Consider the following 26,388-nt stretch of genomic DNA (forward strand, 5'->3'; position numbering starts at 1 on the left):
GTAATGAGCTGTGGAGCTTCTCAAAGTAATGTTTTCCTCACCTCAAACAGCAAACAAGCGAAGTCTGTTTTTACATCCATTGAGAATGACAATAGTTCCTCAATGAATTTAAAAACTCTTTCCAGCTCTCTCCCTAAGGATATTTAATTTTATCCAAATATTTTCTACCTGCAGGCTGCAGTGGTTTATTTGTTGGCTTTATAGGCTATATTTACGTAGTGTGCATGGTACCAAATGGTAAGATTAAATTGGCATTCCACATGAGAAAGATTGCAGTCACGGCAGAATCTGCAAAAGCAGGTAGGAGTGGGAAGAGGATGGTCAAAAATCTTAATCTTAATCTCGGGCTCCGTCTTTAGTCATTTGTGTCTTATTTCATCAAACAGTGGGCTTAAAGCATCAGACAAGCTCAATGTGAATTTATAGTTGATTTTATTAAAACACAAAGGGTGTGTCTAGGGCTGTGTCGGTGACTATTACCGCCACACCGGCGGTCACAAGTCATGAAGGCAGTCAAATTCCACATAACCATTTAGTCACGGTAATTAGGCTTCTCCAAGCTCTGATGCTGCTGATGGTCATTAGTAGCCCTTCAAACTTGCTAACTGCCTGGTACTCAGCACTCTATTGTCCCTCTAATCACTTTGACATCAATGCAAATGTGTAGAAAATCCCGCTACCCCTGTGTGTGATAATGGTCTATTCTATATCAAAACAAATGTCACATGTATTATTTAGTATATGTAAAGACAATATTAAATCAAGAATAGTCTGATGGATGACAATATTAGCCTATTACTGATATGATATATTATCACTTGTAATTTATGTCTAGCATAAGAAGCAATGACTTTTTATAATCATAGTCGCAAACCTCATGTAGCCTAGCCCATAGACCTATATGTTTTAAATGTTTGTAATCACAACTAAAGTGGCTGGCCAAATAATTTCTTAAAGTGATGCACATTAATCTGCTTTACAAGGGGTGTAGAGCCTAACATGTGAGTTTCAAGTTTGGGGAAGATCATTTTCAGCATAAAAATGCACCTTTTTATAATCAAATAAATACATGCATAATTGCATTTTGTGGTCACTTTTGATAATGGTGTTTTCCCGCTAATGGACTATTTGCATTTATAGCCTACTATCCATGTATGTGTGCATTGCTGCGCTGTTAATGTGAAGAAGTAGCCTAATAGTTTATCAACATTTTAAGCTAAACATTCTGATCCGTTGCATCAGCCTCATTGCATAAAAACATTTTTTTAATGCTAGTGGTTATATTAATGTGTCTATCGCATCCCACAACGGTCTAAGACGATGTTTGGAATAGTTATTTATTACACAAAATATAATTACTTTTGTGCTATGGGGGATAGTAGATTGACATAGGCTAGTGCTTTTGCCGTTTGTTAGGTCTACTCATCTTTTTGTCTGACGAAAAGTGAACGAGGACAGTTATTCTATTATCTTCAATATGCACTTCGGAATTGGAAAAGGACGTGCGCAGTTACGTCCCGGATGTGTCTGTCTTCACTTGTAAGCCTGTAAGAAAGATCTGATCAAGTGACTGAAAGCCATGTGAGTGAGAGGCGCTTCAGATTGCGCCGCACACTCATGGAGAAGAGCGCAACGCAGCACTCCGAGCCACAAAAGGCATGGATTTTTTAGGATGCATTACGGCCACGAAGGGGATGCCACCGTGAAATTCGAGGCATTATCATGTGCTTGTCAAATTGTGAATGAGAGACTATTGTGGTGTGTACAGCCTGCACAAAAAGCCTGCGCAAAAAAAAACAAAGCAGAGCTCATGCCTTTCAAGCAACTTTTTTCAAATCATCATTCGTCTAATCATATATATAGCCCAACGTTTGTAGAACAACTAAAGTTACATGAATAACTCTATATTAAGCATATAGGAAGACCTATTTTTTTCTTAACACAGAATAGGCGCATGTGCGCACTCCCTCAAATCGTTTGGAGAAAATATATATATTTTATTCAGCTTTGTTCAATTGTATTCTTCATACTATAAAATAATGCCACGGAATTATAAGCAAATCTTGTCTGCTAAATGAACTAGTGTAGCCCACATCAGGATCTAACATAAGGACAACTCAGAGTATGCTATTCTTTTCTTCTGAAAGAGACTACATTTTCTTCATATCATGCTTCTTTAGAACTGTCTAAAATAAATAGTGGATTTATTGTGTAGGTGTAGGCTATATTACATGGATTTATTGTACTTTTTAAAATGGCTTGTAGGCTATGTGTGAAAGCCAGGAGATGCTAAATGTGTTTGTTAATTAACAGTCAATTACTGTGAGACCGACAGTTATTTGCTTGACAATCACCAGCTGACCAAATGTTGTGACCTCCACAACCCCAGGTGTGCCCAATGTTCCCTCAATTGTTTTCCCGGCACTGAGCAAATTTCAGGTATGCCGAGTGCAAACTTGAAGTTGTTCAAATCCTGTTCAAATTCCAGTGCGCGTTTACTGTGAACACTGAGTCTGTACCCGCTTTAAGTTAACAGTGGCCATGGCTATTTCATCATGATGTAGGCCTACCAGAGTGGCATAGCATCAAAATCAATGGAGAAAATGCATCCCATAACATTTTAACATGGAAACCATTCAGCCTACAGTAGCAGCCACTGTGTGGTGTTCAATGTAGGCCTACATTCCGTGAGACTTTTGGAGAAGAAAAAAAGCATGCAGGGCTTGACATTAACCTGTTAATCTACTTGTCCTTCAGACAAGGTGACTGAAAGTGTTGTGGAATGCAAGAAACCACTTGACAAAATAAAATGCATTATTATTCCCATACCGTTATTACAGAGAATCAGACAAATTATGCTTCCCTCTGCCTATTGGTTTCTTAGCTTATTCAAGACTGTCTCAAAATACAACACTACCTGTTTATGACAAAAAAAGCTCTTTACTTTACTCGCTTTTCAAAGATGTCTAGAAATGTACATATTCTGTGCTCTTGTAGGAAGCAATCACTCCCCTATTGCTGACTACAAGTGATCTATAACTGGGCTAATAGCTCAGTAACTAGCAAAGGATATGAACAAACTGTGCACACGTGGCTACATGCAGCTCTCACTTTGATCTCAAAACAAGCGCATCAACTCACGACCACTCATGCTGTAAACACAGTCCAGTTCAAAGTAAATGGTACAGATCCATATACAGTGCATACAGAAAGTATTCACTTTTTCCACCTTTTGTTACATTACTGCCTTATTCTAAAGTGGATTCAATTGGTGAGGGGGAAAAAAACAATCTACACACAATACCCCATAATGACAAAGCAGATTCCCGGGACCACCCATACGTAGAATGTATGCACACATGACTGTAAGTCGCTTTGGATAAAAGCGTCTGCTAAATGGCATATATATTATATATATATATATATATAAACAGGTTTTTAGAAATGTTTGCAAATTAAACTGAAGTATCACTTTTACTCCCATTCGTCTCTACAGATCCTCTCAAGCTCTGTCAGGTTGGATGGGGAGCATTGCTGCACAGCTATTTGCAGGTCTCTCCAGAGATGTTAGGTCGGGTTCAAGTCTGGGCTCTGGCTGGGCCACTCAAGGACATTCAGAGACTTGTCCCGAAGCCACTCCTGCATTGTCTTGGCTATGTGCTTAGGGTCATTGTCCTTTTGGAAGTTGATCCTTCTCCCCAGTCTGAGGTCCTGAGCATCCTGGAGCAGGTTTTCATCAAGGATCTCTCAGTACTTAGCTCCTTTCAGCTTTTTCGATCCTGACAAATCTCCCACTCCCTGCCGCTGAAAAACATCCCCACAGCATAATGCTGCCACCACAGTGCTTCACCATAGGGATGGTTTTGGCCAGGTGATGAGCAGTGCCTGGCTGTAATGTGATGCTTGTTATTCAGGCCAAATAGTTCAATCTTGGTTTCATCAGAACAGAGAATCTTGTTTCTCATTGTTCGAGAGTCCTTTTGGGGCCTTTTGGCAAACTCTATTTGGCCGAGCGTCTTGGTGGAAAATGCTTTATTCAATCAATTTTAGAATAAGGCTGTAACGTAAGAACATTTGAAAAGTTAATATGATCACACCAGTAATAGAATTGACGTTGTATTACTTGTGAAGCACAGCTGAGTAAGCATTTAATTAATTCGCTTTTTATTTTTATTTTACTGGGCTGATGGTGCCTGCATCTGATGGTCAGTCTCAGCAGAGGGAGAGAGCAGCAGACTGAGGGTCCACTTCTCAACATCCCTCCGCTCTTCCTTTCCTCCACTGACCAAAAAGTCACACTGTCTTCCAGCTAATGGAGAAACTTGAGTCGCACCGCATTATTTCTGCCTCATCCACAGATTCATGTTGTTACTATGAACAGAGAAAGTTAAATATTCCTCGATATAAAAAAAAGACCCAAGCTGTTAATGATAATAATAATATCCTATAGATAACACTTTCCTACTCGTTCATTACTGCTGCAGTGCTTGTTGTAGCGCTGAGTGGAAATAGGAAGAACGCACATTTTATGGTTTATAAAAGTGTTGAATACAAAGTGCTGAGTAAGAACATGAACTCCTACAAACAGCAGCTCTTTGATTTATTCGCTGACAGTCTCTCTCCTGTCATGGTTTTAAACTTTTTCAAATATCACAGTATGAATTTTACTGTAGATTTATTTTATGCCTGTTACGTTACTGTAGACACGGTCATCTGAGCCAGCCGATTGGCCAGCGGTAGACCTATAGTGCACTTGATATGCTTTCTGGCCCGCTGGAAAGGCTGAGTTTGTACCTTCAGACACATTAAATGGTTCAGAATGGCAACAGTTCGCCTACCTGGCGCAGGGAAGCTAAATCGGGTGCATCTATCGCCAACAGCCTGAGACAAATACAAAACAAAAGAGGAAAACAAGGCTTTATCGTTGTTGTTTTTTTACAGAAATGTTTGGCGATCGACTAGAAATGCCTTGGAGATCGACCAGTCAATCGCGATCGACCTGTTGGTGACCACTGCTCTAGAAAGTGAAGTTTAATCTTGTGCTTCTCTCTGTGGGCTGGTATTTCTGCGCGGCAGTCCCGGAGGAGCTGCTTGGCAATCTTGGGCTACTGTGCACACGCATGCAGCTTAGAGGGAACATTGGGTGTGTCTATATATATATGCAAAAAATACATGTTTTAAAATTTCGACCAATCGATTGTTTGAAAGAACAGACTACTTCCGGTCGACAATAAAAAATTAAAAAATGTTTTTATGTTGTTGTCGGCGACAGCCCTATTTGTTACCTATCTACCAAACCTATTATTTCACGCATAAGTGAATCCATGTAACTTTTTATGTGATTTGTTAAGCCAAATTTGACTCCTGAACTAATTTAGGCTTGCCTAAACAAAGGGACCGAACACTTATGCAACAACTATATTTTAGTTATTACATTTTTTATTCAGAATATTTTTTTTTTACTTATCCACTTTGTCATTACAGAGTATTTTGTGTATATTATTGACAAAATATGACAATTAAATCCCTTTTAATGCCACTATGTAACACAATAAATCCAAGAGGAATCCAAGGGGTCTGAATACTTTTACAAGGCACTGTATGCTAGATGCAAGCTATTTATTTTTCTTGGAAAATGGGATAGCTATACAACTGTGAAGACATGGTACCCCTATTATAAGTTAGAGGTGAGTCAACAACAGAACACCAAATTACTGTCTCTCATCAAATATTCCTACTTCACTGTGGCCCCTGCTTGGGGTCTGCGTTGCCCAGGTTACCCTTCACTCGCAGGCGCTTTGTGATGATGTCACCTTCTCTCCCCTCAAGGTGGATGTTGGGGCCTGTAGTCCTCAGCCGGACACCCCCGACACCCAGGCCCCCCCTTCCTCCTCTTCCCCTGACGAGGTAACCAGCACTGAGCGGTGGTCAGGGCCCCGTCCCCCACCTCCCATCTCAAATCCCACCCCCCCACCCCCCTGCAACCCCCCCCACACCCCCAGCTCAGCCTGCAAGAGCATGATCTTACATTGTACCACCCCCACCCTCTCCTACACCCCACTCCCTAAACCAGGGTCCACTTACTTTCTGTCCATCAAACTACAACTGACCTGGAGCCAGTTGATAAGGGTAACTGTTAACTGGAACCTCCAAATCAGAGGCCGAATCAAGCCTACCGACCCCCTACACCTCCAGACACGCATCCCATCACAGATGAATGAAATTGATCAGCACATCTCTGATACAACATGTACCGCTATGGATCAATGTTTCTTATTACCAGCACTAAACACCAAACGAATGATCTCAACATTCACGGTTCCCAATAACCAATCAATTATTGCAGTGATCAGTGAACAAACTCTCCCACCAGGCAAGAGCCAGCAATCATTTGTCTCAATTTTACCATTGTTTTTATATGTTGTAAACAAATTGTTGGACAATTCAGCAGAATAAGTCAAAACTCCTGCAGTTTGTTCTGTGGTAACACACTACAGCTGCTATGAGCTTGTGTTCCCCACCACTGTGGTCCTCTAATGTACTCTCTCTCCCTCTGTTTGTTTTGTGGCTTACTGTAAGTAGCCTATAATGGAGATGTTTGGTCAGCAACTTCCTATCCAAACGTGCACACATACACACACATCCACACAGGGCTCTCCAACCCTGTTCCTGGAGCGCTACCATCCTGTAGGTTTTTTGCTCCAACCCTAATCTAGCGCACCTGATTCTAATAATTCGCTAGTTGATGAGATGAATCAGGTCAGTTACAACTGGGGTTGGGGTGAAAACCTAGAGAAGGGTAGCACTCCAGGAACAGTCCTGATCTACACACACATGCTTGCGGCATGGCCAACGTCTGCCCCATACGCATGGCATGCAGTTGTCCTGTCGATTGTCTTGATGCAACATTTTTCTATAGTCTCAGTGAATGAATGACTGTAGAACGCATGAGATGTGTGTCTGTTCTGCTTGTGTTGTCCTTCACCACATGTAGTCCTCCAGCCATGGAAATGACTGGGAGAAAGGCTTACAGTGACGTGCTGCCTCCTGCCGTGCCTTGGCATGATCTAAATGGTACAGTGCAGTGCGTCACAATGCTGGACTTGAATACGAGGCATGAATTTCTCAATTATTTAGATAAGCGTGAGAGTGGCATTGTGCGCGAGAGACGTTTTTGCATAATTTTGTGTGACTTGAGGAAACACGCTGTACCTGCAAGTCCAGGGTTCAACTTCCATACCATTCAACACACAGTCACATGTGAGTGTGTTGCCTGACTCTGTATTTTGAGTGGGATGTGTGGGGAGGGAGTCTGCCAGGTAAGGGTTGGAGTGAGAACACCATCTTTTCTTCCTTGTTTTATGTCCATTTTTCTCAAGCAGTCTTACAGTGGGGCAAAAAAGTATTTAGTCAGCCACCAATTGTGCAAGTTCTCCCACTTAAAAAGATGAGAGAGGCCTGTAATTTTCATCATGTACACATCAACTATGACAGACAAAATGAGAGAAAAAATCCAGAAAATCACATTGTAGGATTTTTTATGAATTTATTTGCAAATTATGGTGGAAAATAAGTATTTGGTCACCTACAAACAAGCAAGATTTCTGGCTCTCACAGACCTGTAACTTCTTCTTTAAGAGGCTCCTTGGTCCTCCACTCATTGACCTATATTAATGGCACCTGTTTGAACTTGTTATCAGTATAAAAGACACAATACATTTTTTTTTAAAGAGCAATTATTAGGAAATGGAAGACATACAAGACTACTGATAAACTCCCTCGATCTGGGGCTCCACGCAAGATCTCACCCCATGGGGTCAAAATGATCACAAGAACGGTGAGCAAAAATCCCAGAACCACACGGGGGGACCTAGTGAATGACCTGCAGAGAGCTGGGACCAAAGTAACAAAGCCTACCATCAGCAAGTGCATTGAAGATGAAACGTGGCTGGGTCTTTCAGCATGACAATGATCCCAAACACACCGCCCGGGCAATGAAGGAGTGGCTTCGTTAGAAGCATTTCAAGGTCCTGGAGTGGCCTAGCCAGTCTCCAGATCTCAACCCCATAGAAAATCTTTGGAGGGAGTTGAAAGTCCATGTTGCCCAGCAACAGCCCCAAAACATCACTGCTCTAGAGGAGATCTGCATGGAGGAATGGCCAAAATACCAGCAACAGTGTGTGAAAACCTTGTGAAGACTCACAGAAAACGTTTGGCCTCTGTCATTGCCAACAAAGGGTATATAACAAAGTATTGTGATAAACTTTTGTTATTGACCAAATACTTATTTTCCACCATAATTTGAAAATAAATTCATTAAAAATCCTACAATGTGATTTTCTGGATTTCTTTTCCTCCTTTTGTCTGTCATAGTTGAAGTGTACCTATGATGAAAATTACAGGCCTCTCATCTTTTTAAGTGGGAGAACTTGCACAATTGGTGGCTGACTAAATACTTTTTTGCACCACTGTATATTTAAATTTCTATCAAGTCAAGTTATATACCCTGTAATTTCTTTCCCTGACAAGTCATTTAAAACCAGTATTGGTTGATTGTTAAAAAGGCTGTCCTCTACCCCTACCTATTTTTCTCGCTCCTCTAGGCGAGTAACGGTAAAGACCCGTGGTCGGTATGGAACCAGGACACCACGGGAGGTTCCTCCAACAACTGGGCGGCCCAGCCAGAGGGCACCATTACAGGCACCATTACAGGCAAGAGTGCTGCCCCTGACCCCTGGGGCTCCACAGCACAGAGCCATCCTCAGGCCTACCAGGGCCCAGGTAAGAGTCACTGTTCTAGAGGAACTAAAGGGCAATGAGGGCCCCTTTATTGACCTTAACACTTTGGTAATAATTTGCTCGTAATACTGTAGGGAAGACCTACTTTAGCAAGTTTCTGGCAAAAGACTTGCAGAAATGTCTACAGAAATGATTTTTCCCCCTTGTTATACCTCTTCTTAGGAACTTTATCCATTGTTAATATCTATGTTCTGGGTTTTAAGAATATAGCCTTTGGCATACATGAAGGGTGGTGTTTTGCAATGCATTTTCTAGGTGTGGTCTTAAACAGGGGACGGTGTTGTCATCGATAGTTATGAGATCACTTGCCTTTGCAGAGTTTTTGCTGGCTTTGGTTTTTCACTTCCCGTTTTAAAACTATATTCTGAATTAAGACGTGACTGACTGAATGAACGAAATAACAGTGCCTCTTCTTTTTCCTTCCAAAGATATCTATCCATATCCCTACCTTATTGACTGGTCAGGTATCCCACCATGCATTGCCTGCTGGGAGGGTTTCCCTGTTTGTGCGAGTGACTGTTTCTTGTTTTAAGAAAATGTCTGGCATGTGTATAACCAGTAAATGTACATTATTTTCTCTATTGCAGGCATGTGTTTGCATTGTGTGTATTTTCTCTCGAGAAAGCTATTCACAGTATTTATAGCTTAACACTTAATTGGTTGGTTTTGAGGATATATCTAACTGATTATCTAGACTGATATAATAGGTTTGTTGTTTCTGTTTGGATACATACTGTACAGTATATTTACAATTTTTCTCTCAAAACATAGCACGGGGTAGTGCAATGCAGTGGTCTTCAAACCTCTCATCGGGCACCCAAGATTTTCCCTGAAGTAGCTCACCTAATTCTCTCATCAAGGGCTTAATGATTAGTGATTGGAATCAGGTGTGTTAGCTCTGGAATAAGAATGTCTGGGGGTCCTGGAGGAGAGGTTTGAAACCCACTGGTCTAGTGCATGTTCTCTGATCTCGGTTTTAGGCTTTTTATGCTGTATGATCTCTCTTCCATGTATTTGGTTACTAAGGGTGTGTGGGTGTGTGTGTGTGTGTGTGTGTGGGTAGGAGCGGAGGACGATGAGTGGGATGATGAGTGGGATGATGTGAAGTCGAACTCCGAGTCTGGAGATGGAGGGGCCATCCAGAGAGGAGGGGCTACTGGCTCCTCCATGAAGATCTCCCTCAACAAGTAAGACAGCTGACTACTACTCCAAACCATCACACTGAATCCACAAACACTAGCCATGACCTGAAGACCACTTTTACCCAGATTTTACCCACGGTAAACATAAACATTGAGTCAATATACAGAGTTTGTCCATCTTAGTTTGCGGTTTAGAATCTGAGACGTTTGGCGGAGGATAGTTGGCCCAACTCTGTTAAACCATTGCTGTTGGATTTCCAGACTGTCAAGTGTCCCTTTCTACCTAACCACTGACACTTAACCCCTGACCTTTACCCCTGTGTGTTCCTCTTTGAGCAGGTTCCCCGGGTTCTCCAAGTCTGGTCCTGAGCTGTTCCTCCTCTGCAAGCAACCACCCAAGGGAAAGGAGAAGATAACCATCTATGTGAGTTGGTGGAGGACTTTCATCAGGACTGGACATTGAATGGAGTGTGGTTGGCTGTGTTGTTTAGCCATTTTTTGTACTGTAGTCTTTTCAAATTGATGTAGGATTTATCTTGTAGGATTTAGTAGGGTTGTCTCTGCTCCGTCTCAGATGGGGGAGGTTGGTCCAGTGTGGTCCTATCCAGAGGCTCAGCTGGACTGTGTCGTAGCCGACCCTAAGAAGGGTACCAAGATGTACGGCCTGAAGAGCTACATCGAGTACCATGTCATACCCAACGTAAGTGTCTGTGGGACCACTACTAGTATCAATGTGAATGGTCATTAATGTTTCTGGCTCGATCATTTCTAGGGACAGATACATTGTCCAAATGCCTGATAACAAGCTGTCTCAGATAAAAGCTGCAGTTGCGGAAAGCCAATATTATGCCAACCCATTGGCATTATAGTGCATGTTAACTTTGTGTGATTGGTTTGCAGACCACAAACAGACCTGTCAATCACCGATACAAGCACTTTGATTGGCTGTATGAGCGGCTACTGGACAAGTTTGGTTCAGCCATCCCCATTCCCTCTCTACCGGACAAGCAGGTCACAGGTGAGAGACTGACCTGCTAACCTCTCCTCTCCTCCACTGAGAAACCCTCTGTCTATCCTATAGGAGAGGAGTTCACTTAATGTAGGAAGGTATATGTGGAGCCTGGGGTGCTCCTTTCAATGCACACCGCTTATATCTGCTCTCTCTCCCTTTCTCCCTCCCTCCCTCTCTGCCAGGGCGTTTTGAGGAGGAGTTTATCAAGATGAGGATGGAGAGGTTGCAGGGCTGGATGACCAGGATGTGTCGGCACCCTGTGGTCTCCAACAGTGACGTCTTCCAACTCTTCCTGACCTACAAGGACGAGAAGGTACAGTAGGAGTCTTCCTCATCTTCCTCCCCCAGGAACAGCAGAGGGGTACAGTATCAGACTGGACATGGAGCTCTGACTGTACAGGACTGGTAGTGACACTGAGGATTGGCTATTGAGCACTGTGTGTTGCAGGACTGGAAAACAGGGAAGAGAAAAGCAGAGAAAGACGAGGATGGGGGAGTGATGATCTTCTCCTCCATAGAGCCTGAAGCCCCCGACCTGGACCCCATCGAAGTGTGAGTGACATCACACCACTCTGCAGTAGACATACACAATATGAAATGTTATGGGGTGTTTTTCTTCATTTGTTTCCATTGCGTAACAGGGAGCAGAAGTGTGATCAGTTCAGTCGTTTCACCAAAGCTATGGATGATGGTGTGAAGGATCTACTCACAGTGGGCCAGGAGCACTGGAAGAGATGCACAGGACGTATGTATGCACTACATAAACTCTACATAGCAGCTATGCAGGCTACATAGTTATAACACATGACCGAATCTGTGTGTGTCCTCAGCTTTGCCCAAAGAGTACCAGAGGATTGGCAAGGCCTTCCAGAACCTCTCGTCTGTCTTCACCAGCAGTGGATACCAAGGTAGGCCTGCTTGGACAGACATTTACCCCACTAAATGGGATATATATGGATCTCTGTATGTTTTAGTTTGTTCTATATAAGTGTTGTTGTATAATATTTAAAAAACAGGTTCTTGTATCTGCAGGAGAGGCCACCCTCACCGATGCCATGACTTCAGCAGGAAAGACCTATGAGGAGATAGCTCAGATGGTGGCTGAGCAGGTACAGTACCAGTACAGATGTGTCATAACCTGCAGATCTCTCTCTTAACCCTATATCTCCTCTGGGTTCAAATAAATTATCAGAATGTGTGGTTATTTTCAGTGTCAGAATTTAATTTCCATGTTATTTTATTTGATCATTTAAAAGCAAGATACTGTTAGGTTCTGAACAAACAGAGTGAAAACTCAAACGGATGACTAGGAAAAATCTGCAAAGACAATGCATGATTACACAAGCACATATGTTTATAACCTCCTACTAGGCAGGGTCAACTCCTTACACGTCTAGACAGCCAATACATCTCTGTCGCCAGGCAGGAGCTCAATTGGTTTCTCTCACTGGTGTAGTCATGGTCCTTCCTGATGCTCGAGTGGAAGTGTGTGTGTGAGATAGGACTGTTGTGGTGGGCCCCTCTGGCCCCCCTCCCAGAGGTTTCTTCTCACTTCATCTGTTGACTTAACCTCGAGCCGAATTCCACGCTCCTCTCTAGTTTCGCAGCTGGCCTGCCCTAACAGAGACTAACTACACTGTTGCCCTTTACCTCCCTCCTTAGGACACACACCAGATTCCTATCCACCCTTCATTGACCCCAACATATACATTCCTTGTACATGTAAAGTATCAATACGTTTTAGTATAGTAAAAGTATATTTCAAGCTAGAATCCAACAATATGCATACAAAATTATTCAATTGATTAAGAATCATTGAGGATGAACACAAAAAAGCACAAATGTCTGTGACTTATTTCCATTGTGGTCCTCTTTCATGATAGTGTTTGGCATAATGTGGCACGATAAAAAAAATATACATCTAAATTTGGCAGGTCAATTTGGTTAATTAATCATAAGAACACAAAAACATCCAGTTTACACACTATACACAAAGGAACTAGGAGGGATGGCTCACACAAGCACACTATCCATTAACTAGGATTTCACCTTCATTTTAATGCTACTCAGAGAGGGAATCGTTTTAACACAGACAGATTATTCTACTCAGAGGCTGCCGAAGAGTCTCCTGTTGAGAGTGTAGTTGCTCAAGGGCTGTAAATATGTGTATTAGTATTTGAAAGGGAATGTGTGCTATACGTCAGATGTAGCCTTGGTTTTTTTTTTGTCTCAGTTGTTGAGGCCTTGGAATCCAAAATAAGCCTTTGAGGGAATGTATGCTAGTCTACGTTGAGGAGCAGCTTTGGGCGAGTGGGGGCAACTTCCTGTTGCTCTGTGTACTTCCTTTAGCCCCAAAGGCCTTGTGCTCTATTCCCGTTCCTTTGGTCTCTCTTTTTTTCTTCATCGCCCCAAGCTGCTCCTGTCTGATGTCACTTCCTGGATGTCTGCGTGCGTTTCCTGTGACCTCACAGTGTCTGTTTTACATCCTTGTTCTGACCTTCTTCTGACCCTTTCACTAAGCATCCTGTGTGTGAGGTGTGTGTTATCTGCAGGGAAGAGGTCAAGACTTGTATGATTACTCCATGACATTCATTTAAGGCCACCAGCACTAAATATAAGGCCACCAGAGCAAAATATGTTCTCTATGTTCCTCTGACAATTCAGTTGAACATAATGTTTGAATATCAGGTCTCTGATTTATGTCCATGACGGTGTAGTGTGGTTTGTAATGAAATCAAAGCCCCACCATGTTTTTGATGTTGTCGCAGCAGCATCGACAAGGAGGACTCATCTGGTAAGCATGTGTTGCTCCAGTCCAGAGGTTTCTGTCCTTGGTCCAGACTCTGTTTGACTTCTTTTTGACCTTTTGACCTCCACCAATCATTAGCATTAGCTGTGTAGTTCCAGTCCTAGGTAGTTACTAGCACTCAGACACAGTGCTGTCTATATATACACGTGTGTGTGTGTGTGTGTGTGTGTGTGTGTGTGTGTGTGTGTGTGTGTGTGTGTGTGTGTGTGTGTGTGTGTGTGTGAGAGAGAGTTCCACATTATAGTAAACCTACAGTTCCCTACCTTGGTTCTCTGGTAATGTTTGGATGGATGTGTTATGGATCTCTTCCATGACCAAACACGCCTTTGTGGATGTCGTTTTCCCTACATGGTCCTTTATTATCTCTGTTTTTGGTCATATTTCTATAGTTTTTAAGTGGTTTCCTGTTTTTTGCTATTTGAGACATTGCTACTACATTTCTTTGTGAAGATGTCACAGTTGTATTATTGTACTCATCTTGTTCATTGGCTTTTCTGGCTCAGTACCAAAAGTGTAATGTGAATTGGCTTTTGCTCTGTTTACAGAGGATATTGGGTTGTGCGGCTGTGTGTGTGATTTGATATCTAATTGTCCATGTTCTCTCCCTGTAGCCCAGGAAAGACCTGCACTTCCTCATGGAGAACAACAATGAGTACAAAGGCCTTCTGGGATGTTTCCCTGACACCATTGGAGTACACAAGGTAGGCTCCTACAGGGGGGGAGGGAGAGCGAGAGAGAGAGAAATTGGTATTCACATGATACTGAGCCTAGGGCAGAGGAGAGCGAGCGAGAGAATAACAACCATATGAAAATAACATTGCTAAAAGAACAAAACCATTTTATTTTGGTTAGGACCTACAGTGTCTTTGCTATTAATGTAGATCCCTGTTTAATCCAGTATAGCTGTAAAGTTGAATCCCTGGGATTTTGTGTAAAGCTCAAGACTGCTCTGTCTTTTCACTGTTAGGCGGCCATAGAGAAGGTGAAGGAGGGAGACCGGCTGGTGGCAGCTAGCAAGATCACCCCTCAAGACAAAGTGACCATGGCTAAACGTGTTAGCACCATGTCATATGCACTACAAGGTAAGGCTACTGGTCTAATGCTAAACGTGTTAGCACCATGTCATATGCACTACAAGGTAAGGCTACTGGTCTAATTCTAAATGTGTTAGCGATGGTTAAATGTGCTAGCACAAAGTACTGTAAGCCTATGGCGTATAAAGAGATGGTTCCATCATCTATACTAAATCACGTGACAGTGGATTTCCTGTTTTCCCCCCGCCCACAGCTGAGATGAACCACTTCCATAGCAACCGTATCTACGACTACAACAGGGTGATGCAGCTGTACCTGGAGGAGCAAGTGAAGTTCTACGAGACGGTAAGAACACAATTTTAAAATGTCAGTAGCTTATTTTTCTCAAATAGAAAACCTAGGAGTTCTTTGCCTGAATGACAGTGGATCTAAAGCAAATGAGTATTTCTCGCATTGAAATTATATTAATGAATGGGTCATTTCCACATGCTCACATGCAATTGTCTCTGACCCTGGTCACAAGGTCTGCTATGAGAGGGACTGCTTTGAATAGATGCATCTGTACATACAAATAGTAGTCCATCAACAATGCTTCAATCTGATGAATATTTTTATTTAGGTATTCAGCACATGGCTTTCAATGGGATTTTTCTCTTTATTCCTGGTTTGGGCAGATTGCTGAGAAGCTGAAGCAAGCACACAGTCAATTCACCACCATGTAAACCTGCCTCCTAAGACTGAAAATGCAAGAAACAGCTTAACACCCAAGAGATCTCTCTTTTTCTATTTCTCACTCTGTTGCTTTTTCCCTTTGCGCAATTTCATTTCCTGCAGTCGTTAGCTAATGATGCTAATGTAATCCGTTTTAAACAGTCTAGGAACTGTTTAGGAAGAGGTGTAGACAGTCGAAACCCAGATGGGTGGATTGCAGCAGTGCCTGATGCACAGTGGGTGCCACATACAGCACCAAACAGCCCAGTCCCACAGGAAACAACACTGACTTCTTCCTGTGTCTCAGGTCAGGGTAACATGACAAACCATCAGGCCCTCATTGAACATATTGCACAGTTAAGCATTGCCCTCACTGCCTCAGTGATTCACTCAAAATGCAGAGGTCAAAGAGCAGCTCTCTTCCCCTGGCAAAGAGGATACTGTTTGCATTTCCTTGTTTGACTGAATCCATGGGCTAGTCATGTGGAACTGACTTCCTCAGTTCCACATTATAGTAAACCTACAGTTCCCTACCTTGGTTCTCTTGTAATGTTTGGATGGATGTGTTATGGATCTCTCCCATGACCAAACACGCCTTTGTGGATGTTGTTTTTTGCTCCATGGTTCTTTACTATCCCCTGGTCATCTTTTGGACCTTACCCCAGCATCACAGCATTTCAACACAAATTGTGTTTATGATTTTTTTAAGTGATTGAAACACACTCACAGTTCAGAGTAGAGATGTTGCATTATGCCTTGTCAGTTAAGTTCCAGCAGATATGAGAGAGAGTGTGTCACCACGCCCCTTGCTTGTGAGTGTGTCTGAACACTGCTGGCAGTGCCCCGCCTCTTCCTTCACTCACTTCCTCGATCTCTAACAGGAAGCTCGACCCTTTCCTGCCACTGTGCCTTGTTGACGTTCTGTAGAAAATAGAACTGCATGCTTCGCTAATTCCCCCCCCGACTCATTTTTAAAAAAACATTTTTTTTTACTATTCACATCTTTCCAAAAACATGGAGTTCTGCTTTTCTCCCTTCTGGAAGGACAAATCCTGGTGGGGAATGTTAGAGGTTATGCAATGGGAGCCTACTCCTCGTCCATGGAAGCCAAACATCAGCGAGCCAATGCTTCTCCCAAAGCCAGTGCCAAACATGGTGGCTGGGTCCCAATACTCGTAAATTACTCCCTTGTTTTCTTTCCTTCAAAAACAGCTGAGCGGTTTCACAATATTGCTTTCACCTATCAAATCCTTACATAGCAGTGGTTAGTAAGGAAATGTGTTAAGACAATTGGGACACAGCCATGCCTTTATCCAGGTGTCTATGACAGCTCTTCTCTGCCTCACTCCACTTAATACCGCAGTGCAATCTTCCATCATTATTTAATCTCCCTCTTTCTATTCTTGTCACATAAATACAAATAAATCTATATTCTATCTGATGCATGTGCTTTTTGGTTGTTGAGGTATTATTTTATGTATAGAAATATTTGCGATACGTTGTCACCCAGAAAGAGGAGAAACTAAGTTTGATTTAATAAAAATGATTTGTACTCTCCGTGTACACGTTTGCATTTCTTTGAGTGTGTTTGTGGGAGTGAGTGTGAGTCATGTCTTGTTCTGCCGGACTTGTGTATTTGGGACGACACCCACCCACCCACACACACTCATATACACACACAGCCGGCCCCGTCTGAAAATTCTGTAGAGATGGATAGGAATGAAAATGAGTTGGTCTATAAGCAGAGCGGAGCGTCAAAGAGCGTGTTTGTGCTGATTATGAGGGTGGAATGAAAGAGGTCTTTCACCCTGTACTCTGCCTGCACCCAGCTATGACTGAAATCAGGTGCAGCTGGGTCTCTATCTCTACACCCAGAAAGAATGAAATATTTCACTCCATAAAGAGTTAAATACGCTATATATACAGAAGTATGTGGACACCTCTTAAAATGTGTGGATGTGGCTGTTTCAGCCACACTCATTGCTGACCGGTGTTCAAAATCGACTACACAGCCATGGAATCTCCATAAACAAACATTGGCAGTAGAATGGCCTTACTGAAGAGCTTAGTGACTTTCAACGTGGCAGTGTCATAGGATGCCACCTTTCCAACAAGTCAGGTTGTCAAATTTCTGCCCTGTTAGAGCTGCCCCGGTCTACTGTAAGTACTGTTATTGTGAAGTGGAAATGTCTAAGAGCAACAACGGCTCAGATGTGAAGTGGTAAGCCATACAAGCTCACAAAATGGGACCACCGAGTGCTGTAGTGCATACAAAACTGTCTGTCCTCGGTTGCAACACTCACTACCGAGTTCCAAACTGCCTTTGGAAGCAAGGTCGGCACAATAACTGTTCATCGGGACTTCATGAAATGGGTTTCTATGACCGAGCAGCCGCACGCACATAAGACCAGTAGCGATTTTAGCATGTAAATCTTGATGGGGGAAAATAAATAAAAGAGGGATGCATCCTAGCAAAGCCACTACACAACACAACACTAAACAATACATAAATTGCACTATAACAGTGACAAACAATGCCCACAAACTGTTAGGGCCTACATAAAGCTTTCCCAACCAACAGCAGTCCCAACACCTTACCACTGCTACACCTGGCTATCAGCAGAGCCTTGTCTGGCAGTGAAAAACTGTTTATTCAGCCTCATTTACTGCCTTTAAAAAAACATAGCTGATATGGCTGACTTGCTTAAACAAATGTGGTGTCTACTGACAATTGAGATGTACAAACTATGATATAAGGTGACGACAAGCAGATGAGGCTATCTGTAATTTCGATTAAGACATTGAGCGAGCTACAGTAGGACGGACATAGTCAATATAACTATTTGTTTTGCACTATTGAAATGTACAGTGACACAATTCAGAACATGGGCCATTCTTATAGTGTTCTCCCTGTACACCAAGTCAGAAGAACCGTAGGATAAATAAAGGGGGCATATAAGCAGACAATGAAAGCTCTTACAATATTCGATGATTACAGTTCTCTAAAACAGGTTAAATGCTACATGTACACCACCAAGTCAGAACAGTAGGCAAAATTTAAGAGGGGTATATGGACCAAATGATTAGTGTGAGGCACATGGGGTACTAACATCTTACTGCACAACATACACTTAGTATTACTTTCTTAGCTACAGTATGCATATGTCCCTGGTGTATTACATAATTTATGCAGGAGCATACAATACATTTTTGGACTCACCTTGTTGTGCTGTGCTCACTTGAACAGGAAGGTGGCACGTCCTTCATGGGCATATTTTGTCATCAAAGTCTGTCATTCTCTGGATTTATGGTGGTTTCAAAACAACTGGGAACTCTGGGGGCAAGCTAGCTGCTATCTGAGTGTCTACTCCTGGCTAACGTCTCTGTCCGGAAGCAAGTACCAGTTATCTTGGAGCTAGCCTTGAGCTAGGCCCATCTCCTGGCTAGCTGAAGAGGTCCATCAGCCAATTTTTGGGGTTACAATACCTATTTTGCCAATTGGCCTGGACCCTTTTACTGCCGACACGGAGTGCCAACGATCCATCACAACTGGTGTGCCGATGTAATCTTCCGAGGGGGTCCACCGAAGGCCCTTCTGCTAGCCTGCTAGCTCCGGCCCCCTAGCTGTCTAAATTGCCGTGTCTCCAGCTCGCCTAGCTACTCACTGGACGCTATGATCACTCAGCTACGCATGTCTCTCCCTAATGTCAATATGTCTTGTCCATTGCTGTTTTGGCTAGTGATTATTGTGTTATTTCGATGTAGAGCCTCCAGCCCTGCTCAATATGCCTTAGCTAGCCCTTTTGTTCCACTCCCCACTCATGTGGTGACCTCACCTGGCTTAAATGGTGCCTCGAGAGACAAAACCTCTCTCATCGCCACTCAATGCCTAGGTTTACCTCCACTGTATTGATATCCTACCATACCCTTATCTGTACATTATTCCTTGAATCTATTCTTCCGCGCCCAGAAATCTGCTCCTTTTACTCTCTGTTCTGAACGCACTAGACAACCAGTTCTTATAGCCTTTATCTGTATCCTTATCCTACTCCTCCTCTGTTCCTCTGGTGATATAGAGGTTTACCCAGGCCCTGCAGCACCTATCTCCACTCCCATTCCCCATGTGCTCTCATTTGTTGACTTCTGTAACTATAAAAGCCTTGGTTTCATGCATGTTAACATCAGAAGCCTTCTCCCTAAGTTTGTTTTATTCACTGCTTTAGCACACTCCACCAACCCAGATGTCCTAGCCATATCTCAATCCTGGTTTAGGAAGGCCACCAAAAATCCTGAAATTTCCATCCCCAACTACAACATTTTCCGACAAGATAGAACTGCCAAGGTGGACCGAGTGCCTGCAGAGTTCTGTTATACTATCCAGGTCTGTTCCCAAACAATTCAAGCTTCTACTTTTAAAAATCCACCTTTCCAGAAACAAGTCTCTCACTGTTGCCGCTTGTTATAGACCCCCTTCAGCCCCCAGCTGTGACCTGGACACTAGGTGACCTAAACTGGGATATGCTTAACACCCCGGCCGTCCTACAATCTATGCTCAATGCCCTCAATCTCACACAAATTATCAAGGAACTTACATTTACATTACATTACATTTAAGTCATTTAGCAGACGCTCTTATCCAGAGCGACTTACAAATTGGTGCATTCACCTTATGACATCCAGTGGAACAGCCACTTTACAATAGTGCATCTAAATCTTTTAAGGGGGGTGAGAAGGATTACTTTATCCTATCCTAGGTATTCCTTAAAGAGGTGGGGTTTCAGGTGTCTCCGGAAGGTGGTGATTGACTCCGCTGTCCGGCGTCGTGAGGGAGTTTGTTCCACCATTGGGGAGCCAGGGCAGCGAACAGTTTTGACTGGGCTGAGCGGGAACTGTACTTCCTCAGTGGTAGGGAGGCGAGCAGGCCAGAGGTGGATGAACGCAGTGCCCTTGTTTGGGTGTAGGGCCTGATCAGAGCCTGGAGGTACTGAGGTGCCGTTCCCCTCACAGCTCCGTAGGCAAGCACCATGGTCTTGTAGCGGAGGCGAGCTTCAACTGGAAGCCAGTGGAGAGAGCGGAGGAGCGGGGTGACGTGAGAAAACTTGGGAAGGTTGAACACCAGACGGGCTGCGGCGTTCTGGATGAGTTGTAGGGGTTTAATGGCACAGGCAGGGAGCCCAGCCAACAGCGAGTTGCAGTAATCCAGACGGGAGATGACAAGTGCCTGGATTAGGACCTGCGCTGCTTCCTGTGTGAGGCAGGGTCGTACTCTGCGGATGTTGTAGAGCATGAACCTACAGGAACGGGCCACCGCCTTGATGTTAGTTGAATATATATATATATATTTTTTTTCACCTTTATTTAACCAAGTAAGCTAGTTGAGAACAAGTTCTCATTTACAACTGCAACCTGGCCAAGATAAAGCAAAACAGTGCGACAGAAACAACAACAGAGTTACACATGGAATAAACAAGCGCACAGTCAATAACTAAATAGAAAAAAAAGAAAGCCTATATACAGTGTGTACAAATAGCATGAGGAGGTATGGCAATAAATAGGCCATAGTAGCAAAGTATTTACAATTTAGCAGATTAACACTGGAGTGATAGATGAGCAGATGATGATGATCAGATGATGGTGTGTAAGTAGTGATACTGGTGTGCAAAAGAGCAGCAAAGTAAATCAAAACAATATGGGGATGAGGTAGGTAGGTGGGCTATTTACAGATGTACAGCTGCAGCGATCGGTTAGCTGCTCAGATAGCTTACCAGGTACAACCCTAAATCCGTAACCATGGGCACCCTCTTAGATATCATCCTAACCAACTTGCCCTCTAAATACACCTCTGCTGTCTTCAACCAGGATCTCAGTGATCATTGCCTCATTGTAAAACTGACTATCCTACCGATCCTTGACTTCGGCGATGTCATTTACAAAATAGCGTCAAACACTACTCAGCAAACTGGATGTAGTCTATCACAGTGCCATCTGTTTTGTCACCAAAACCCCATATACTCCCCACCACTGCGACCTGTATGCTCTCGTTGGCTGGCCCTCACTACATATTCGTCGCCAAACCCACTGGCTCCAGGGCATCTGTAAGTCTATCCTAGGCAAAGCCCCGCCTTATCTCAGCTCAATGGTCACCATAGCAATACCCACCCGTAGCACGCGCTCCAGCAGGTATATTTCACTGGTCACCCCCAAAGTCAACACTTACTTTGCCCGCCTTTCCTTCCAGTTCTCTGCTACCAATGACTGGAACTAATTGTAAAAATCACTGAAGCTGGAGACTTATATCTCCCTCTCTAACTTTAAGCATCAGCTGTCAGAGCAGCTTACCGATCACTGTACCTGTACACAGCCTATCTGTAAATAGCACACCCAACTACCTCATCCCCATATTGTTACTTATCCTCTTGCTCTTTTGCACCCCAGTATCTCTACTTGCACATCATCATCTGCATATCTATCACTCCAATGTTAATGCTAAATTGTAATTATTTCGCTTCCATGGCCTATTTATTGCCTACCTCCCTACTCTTCTACATTTGCACACACTGTACATAGATTGTTCTATTGTGTTATTGACTGTACGTTTGTTTATGTGTAATTCTCTGTTGTTGTATTTGTCGCACTGTTTTTCTTTATCTTGGCCAGGTTGCAGTTGTAAATGAGAACTTATTCTCAACTGGCCTACCTGGTTAAATAAAGGTGAAATACAAATAAATAAAACATGATCAGTCTAATCAAAGCTGCTGTACATATAACTTCATTTGATGTCATTTTATCTGTGGCCAATGACCTTGAGCTTTCTTGGATGGGCACTTCTAATGTAACTCTATGGCAGCACCCAAGGGACTAGAATTTTCTAGCTCTAATTTTCTAGTTCTTGTGGGGCGGCAGGTAGCCTAGTGTTTAGAGCGTTGGGACAGAAACTGTAAGGTTGCTGGATCGAATCCCCGAGCTGACAAGGTAAAAATATGTCGTTCTGCCCTTGAACAAGGCAGTTAACCCACTGTTCCCCGGTAGGCCGTCATTGTAAATAAGAATGTGTTCTTCACTGACTTGCCTAGTTAAATAAAGGTTGCATTACCATTAGACTTGGCAGTGACATAGTGTCCTCATGAGTGACAGAACACTGAGCTAGGCTGAAACACCTGCATTTTGGAGTTGCCTTACTCAAGAAAACAAAAAGGAGACCGTGTTTGTATGCGGCTTTATTAGTAACATGCCCCCCCCCCCAAAAAAAATAAATAATTGTTTTTGTAAAAATGTTGGCCTCAAAACAGGTTTCCAGCGTTTCAACTGCACAAGACTAAGATCACCATGCCAAGCGTCACCTGGAGTCCGACGAATCTGGGTTTGACAAATGCCAGGAGAACGCTACCTGCCCAAATGCATAGTGCCAACTGTAATGTTTGGTGAAGGAGGAATAATGGTCTGGGGCTGTTTTTCATGGTTAGGTTTAGGCCCGTTACTTCCAGTGAAGGGAAATCTTAACGCTACAGCATACAATGACATAATAGATGATTCTGTGGTTCCAACTTTGTGGCAACAGTTTGGGGAAGGCCCTTTCCAGTTTCAGCATGACAAAGCCCCTGTGTTCAAAGCGAGCTCCATACAGAAATGGTTTGTCGCAAATCGGTGTGGAAGATCTTGACTGGCTTGCACAGATCCCTGACCTTAACCCTATTAAACACTTTTGGGATGAATTGGAACGCGGACTGCTTATCGCCCAACACCAGCGCCACTCCTCACTAATGCTCTTGATGCTGAATGGAAGCAAGTCCCTGCAGCAATGTGGAAAGCCTTCCCAGAAGAGTGGAGGCTGTTATAGCAGCAAAGGGGGGACCAACTCCCATGTTAGTGCCCATGAATTTGGAATGAGATGTTCGACAAGTAGGTGTCCACATACTTTTGGTCATGTAGTGTATCTCAATCTACACACACAAATAGGTAAATATCTCAATCTGCACACAAGCCGTAAACACCCCCACTTCCTTGTGTTTGAACGCTAACTGCAGTTTAAGAACTGCGGCAGTTAGCCTAGTGGTTAATAGTGTTGGGCCAATAACCGAAAGTTTGCTGGTTTGAATCCCCAAACCGACAATGTGAAAAATCTGTCTGTGCCCGTGAGTAAGGTACTTAACCCTAATTGCTCCTTTAAGTCAGTCTGGTTAAGAGCTAAAATGTAAGAACGTTATATTTACATTAATCTGAGTTTTGTGTTTTTCTAGTTGGGATTCAGCCCTTAGTCTTCACACTAACACACATTGCAGTTTAAACAGTGTCTTTTCTCATCTATATATTATGTATGGTATAATATATAGCATTTTATGTAATGTATTGTCCACCTGCCTGTGGATCTATAGGAGGGAAGTTCCCCTTCATCCCTCCAGCAATAGGCTGTTAGTTTGGCACAGTCATGTTATTATAGTACAGGACTGTGGAATCTATGTAACTCCAGCCATCTTCTAGACAGGTCAACACACACACAAAGAACTTCTCGACGTGTGCCACACCTTTCATTCAATACTTGTTTCTCAGAGTTCACTGGACAATATCTGTTGCTGTGTCTGTATTGGTCAGAAGACTTTAGTACAACATGCCACAGTATCCAGGACTGAGCTTCTCACTGAGCACAGGTGGCTGGTGGCACCTTCATTTGGGAGGATGGACTCAGTAATGGTTGGAACGGAATAAATTGAATGGTATCAAACATGTGGTTTCCATGTGTTTGATAATATTCCATTCACTCTATTCCAGACATTATTATGAGCCGTCCTCGCCTCACCAGCCTCCTGTGCCTGTCAGGCTTATTGGTGGCATGGCCACATATGCAAATTTAAACATTATGCAAAAATATATCCACACACATTCAAAAATATGTGCACACACTGAAAATCCATCTCCAGACCGGTGAGTAAGGTTTACAGCACATTTCACTGTAAAGTGTGGAGCATGTACGTCTGGTGATGTCATCAGATCAGACGAGCCATTATGGAGCCTGACCGTCATCAGGGGTGGTTGTCATGGCCATGCGGTGGTTTCTCAGGGCGACATGCGTGGGCGGAAGGTACGTGGGCGGATCATCATACTGACTTTCCTTAGAGAGTAGTAGTCCGAGTCCTTCCAGGAATACCACACGATTCCGTCTGGTCCTAGAGGGTTCTTCCCCTTGGGGGAATACCGGCCTCCCTGTGGGGTCACAAACACAGTCAGAGTCAGCGGTCAGGGTGGTAACAGGGAGGAATACTGGTGACCAGATACCTATAGGTCTGTAAATATCTGTCAAGCACTTTGTGACAACTGCTGATGTAAAAAGGGGATTATAAAAAACATTTGATTGTTTGATTGGTTATGAATATACTTTTGATTACCATTAGACACATACCTCTATCAAACATTCACATACCATTCACATTCTATCTGACAAGGTCATTTATTGTGCAGTGTGTGTGTGTCTGTATGGTGAGGTTGTTACTCTGTAGTAGACTCCGTTGAGGTTGGCGTAGAAGCACTGGTTGTACCACCAGCCTCCGTGGGATATCTCAGCACAGATGTTGCCAGTGTCGGGGGTGCTGAAGCCCTGCTTGTCATGGTACCAGCTGAATGAGTCCTCCGTCGTCCCACTGAACCCAGACACATGGAGACAGTACTGGCTATCCTCCCCATCCACACTGTATGGACGCACATGGACAAGCAAAAGTTAAAATGCCACCCAAAAGAGAATGTCTAGGTCATTCCAAATTACATTAACAGTGTGTGTTTTCATTCAAATAAAAATTGAAACTCCGCAGAAAATTACCATTTTGAAATGTCCAACTTCTGAAAAAATGTTAACCCACTCAACCCCAAGGTTTTCACAAGTTTTCACCATTGTTGTTAAGCCCTGGTTATTTTGTTGCTTTGGACAAGTAATGTTACTTATTTAATGCGATTAGTGATTAATTAAGGTTAATCAGCTTTAAGGTCTACCCTGAAATGTGAACTGGACTCTCGTTTTAAAATGGTAAAACTATTTCTTTTGAAAAGGGAACATTGAACATTAATAGTCAAATCATAGTGTAGAAGCAGATGAGATGATTCTACTGTTTTTTGGGGGTGTTTTGTGTTGGAAAATTGAGTACATTGAGTATAACATGTCAACCCTGTTACTCATTATAGGCTAGAAATGTTTTAACATGTTAAAATATTATTGTTAAGCTTGCATTCAATTCCCCCTCCCTGTTCCACACAACAAGCTTCCATTTCCCCTGTCACATGGGGAGTTACGGCTGATAAAGATTCAATTGTCAACCCTTTTACTGTCAACCCAGTCCCTTTTACTGTCAACCCAGTCCCTTTTACAGTCCGTTTTCTAGTCATTTGTCTTAATTTAACCTCTTGAAGTTGGAAAAGTTTTCTTATTGACAATGTTCAAATTACACTACCCATCACACTACCCAAAAGGCACTCTATTGGTAGAATGTTTGTGTGTGATGTGACTGCATGCCTAGGCGTGTTTGTCTCTAACCCCCACCTGAAGCTCTGGGAGAGGGCGTGTTTGTATCTAACCCCCACCTGAAGCTCTGGGAGAGGGTGTGTTTGTCTCTAACCCCCACCTGAAGCTCTGGTAGAGGGCGTGTTTGTCTCTAAACCCCACCTGAAGCTCTCGTAGAGGGCGTGTTTGTCTCTAATCCCCACCTGAAGCTCTCGTAGAGGGCGTGTTTGTCTCTAAACCCCACCTGAAGCTCTGGTAGAGGGCGTGTTTGTCTCTAACCCCCACCTGAAGCTCTCGTAGAGGGCATGTTTGTCTCTAACCCCCACCTGAAGCTCTCGTAGAGGGCGTGTTTGTATCTAACCCACACCTGAAGCTCTCGTAGAGGGCGTGTTTGTATC

General features: G+C 43.2%; 2 protein-coding genes across 6 annotated transcripts in view; one reads left to right on the forward strand and one right to left on the reverse strand.

The window, feature by feature from the left end:
• snx9b (sorting nexin 9b) overlaps window positions 1-17,064 on the forward strand; it is a 29,927-nt gene extending 12,863 nt beyond the window's left edge. The window contains exons 5-20 of one of the 5 annotated variants that reach the window (XM_052523848.1): window positions 5,830-5,907; window positions 8,604-8,781; window positions 9,228-9,263; window positions 9,863-9,986; window positions 10,281-10,365; window positions 10,516-10,641; window positions 10,842-10,959; window positions 11,136-11,266; window positions 11,402-11,505; window positions 11,595-11,698; window positions 11,784-11,861; window positions 11,986-12,062; window positions 14,374-14,463; window positions 14,730-14,844; window positions 15,050-15,141; window positions 15,471-17,064. In XM_052523848.1, coding sequence (XP_052379808.1) covers window positions 5,830-5,907; window positions 8,604-8,781; window positions 9,228-9,263; window positions 9,863-9,986; window positions 10,281-10,365; window positions 10,516-10,641; window positions 10,842-10,959; window positions 11,136-11,266; window positions 11,402-11,505; window positions 11,595-11,698; window positions 11,784-11,861; window positions 11,986-12,062; window positions 14,374-14,463; window positions 14,730-14,844; window positions 15,050-15,141; window positions 15,471-15,518 — 1,584 coding nt within the window. In that variant the 3' untranslated portion in view covers window positions 15,519-17,064. Of the gene's footprint in view, window positions 1-5,829; window positions 5,908-8,603; window positions 8,782-9,227; window positions 9,264-9,862; window positions 9,987-10,277; window positions 10,366-10,515; window positions 10,642-10,841; window positions 10,960-11,135; window positions 11,267-11,401; window positions 11,506-11,594; window positions 11,699-11,783; window positions 11,862-11,985; window positions 12,063-14,373; window positions 14,464-14,729; window positions 14,845-15,049; window positions 15,142-15,470 lie in introns of all 5 variants that reach the window. The other 4 variants (XM_035763585.2, XM_035763586.2, XM_035763587.2 and 1 more) reach the window with 4 other exon arrangements.
• A 5,693-nt stretch (window positions 17,065-22,757) lies between these two features.
• The window catches only part of LOC118376803 (angiopoietin-related protein 7-like), a 40,399-nt gene continuing 36,768 nt past the window's right edge, over window positions 22,758-26,388 (reverse strand). Inside the window, exons 7-8 of the mRNA XM_052523850.1 lie at window positions 24,992-25,187; window positions 22,758-24,705 (exon numbers count right to left, since the gene is read on the reverse strand). Coding sequence (XP_052379810.1) covers window positions 24,559-24,705; window positions 24,992-25,187 — 343 coding nt within the window. The 3' untranslated portion in view covers window positions 22,758-24,558. The remainder of the gene's footprint in view (window positions 24,706-24,991; window positions 25,188-26,388) is intronic.

The sequence above is a fragment of the Oncorhynchus keta genome, chromosome 8 (assembly GCF_023373465.1).
Source record: "Oncorhynchus keta strain PuntledgeMale-10-30-2019 chromosome 8, Oket_V2, whole genome shotgun sequence".
Classification (NCBI taxonomy): domain Eukaryota; kingdom Metazoa; phylum Chordata; class Actinopteri; order Salmoniformes; family Salmonidae; genus Oncorhynchus; species Oncorhynchus keta.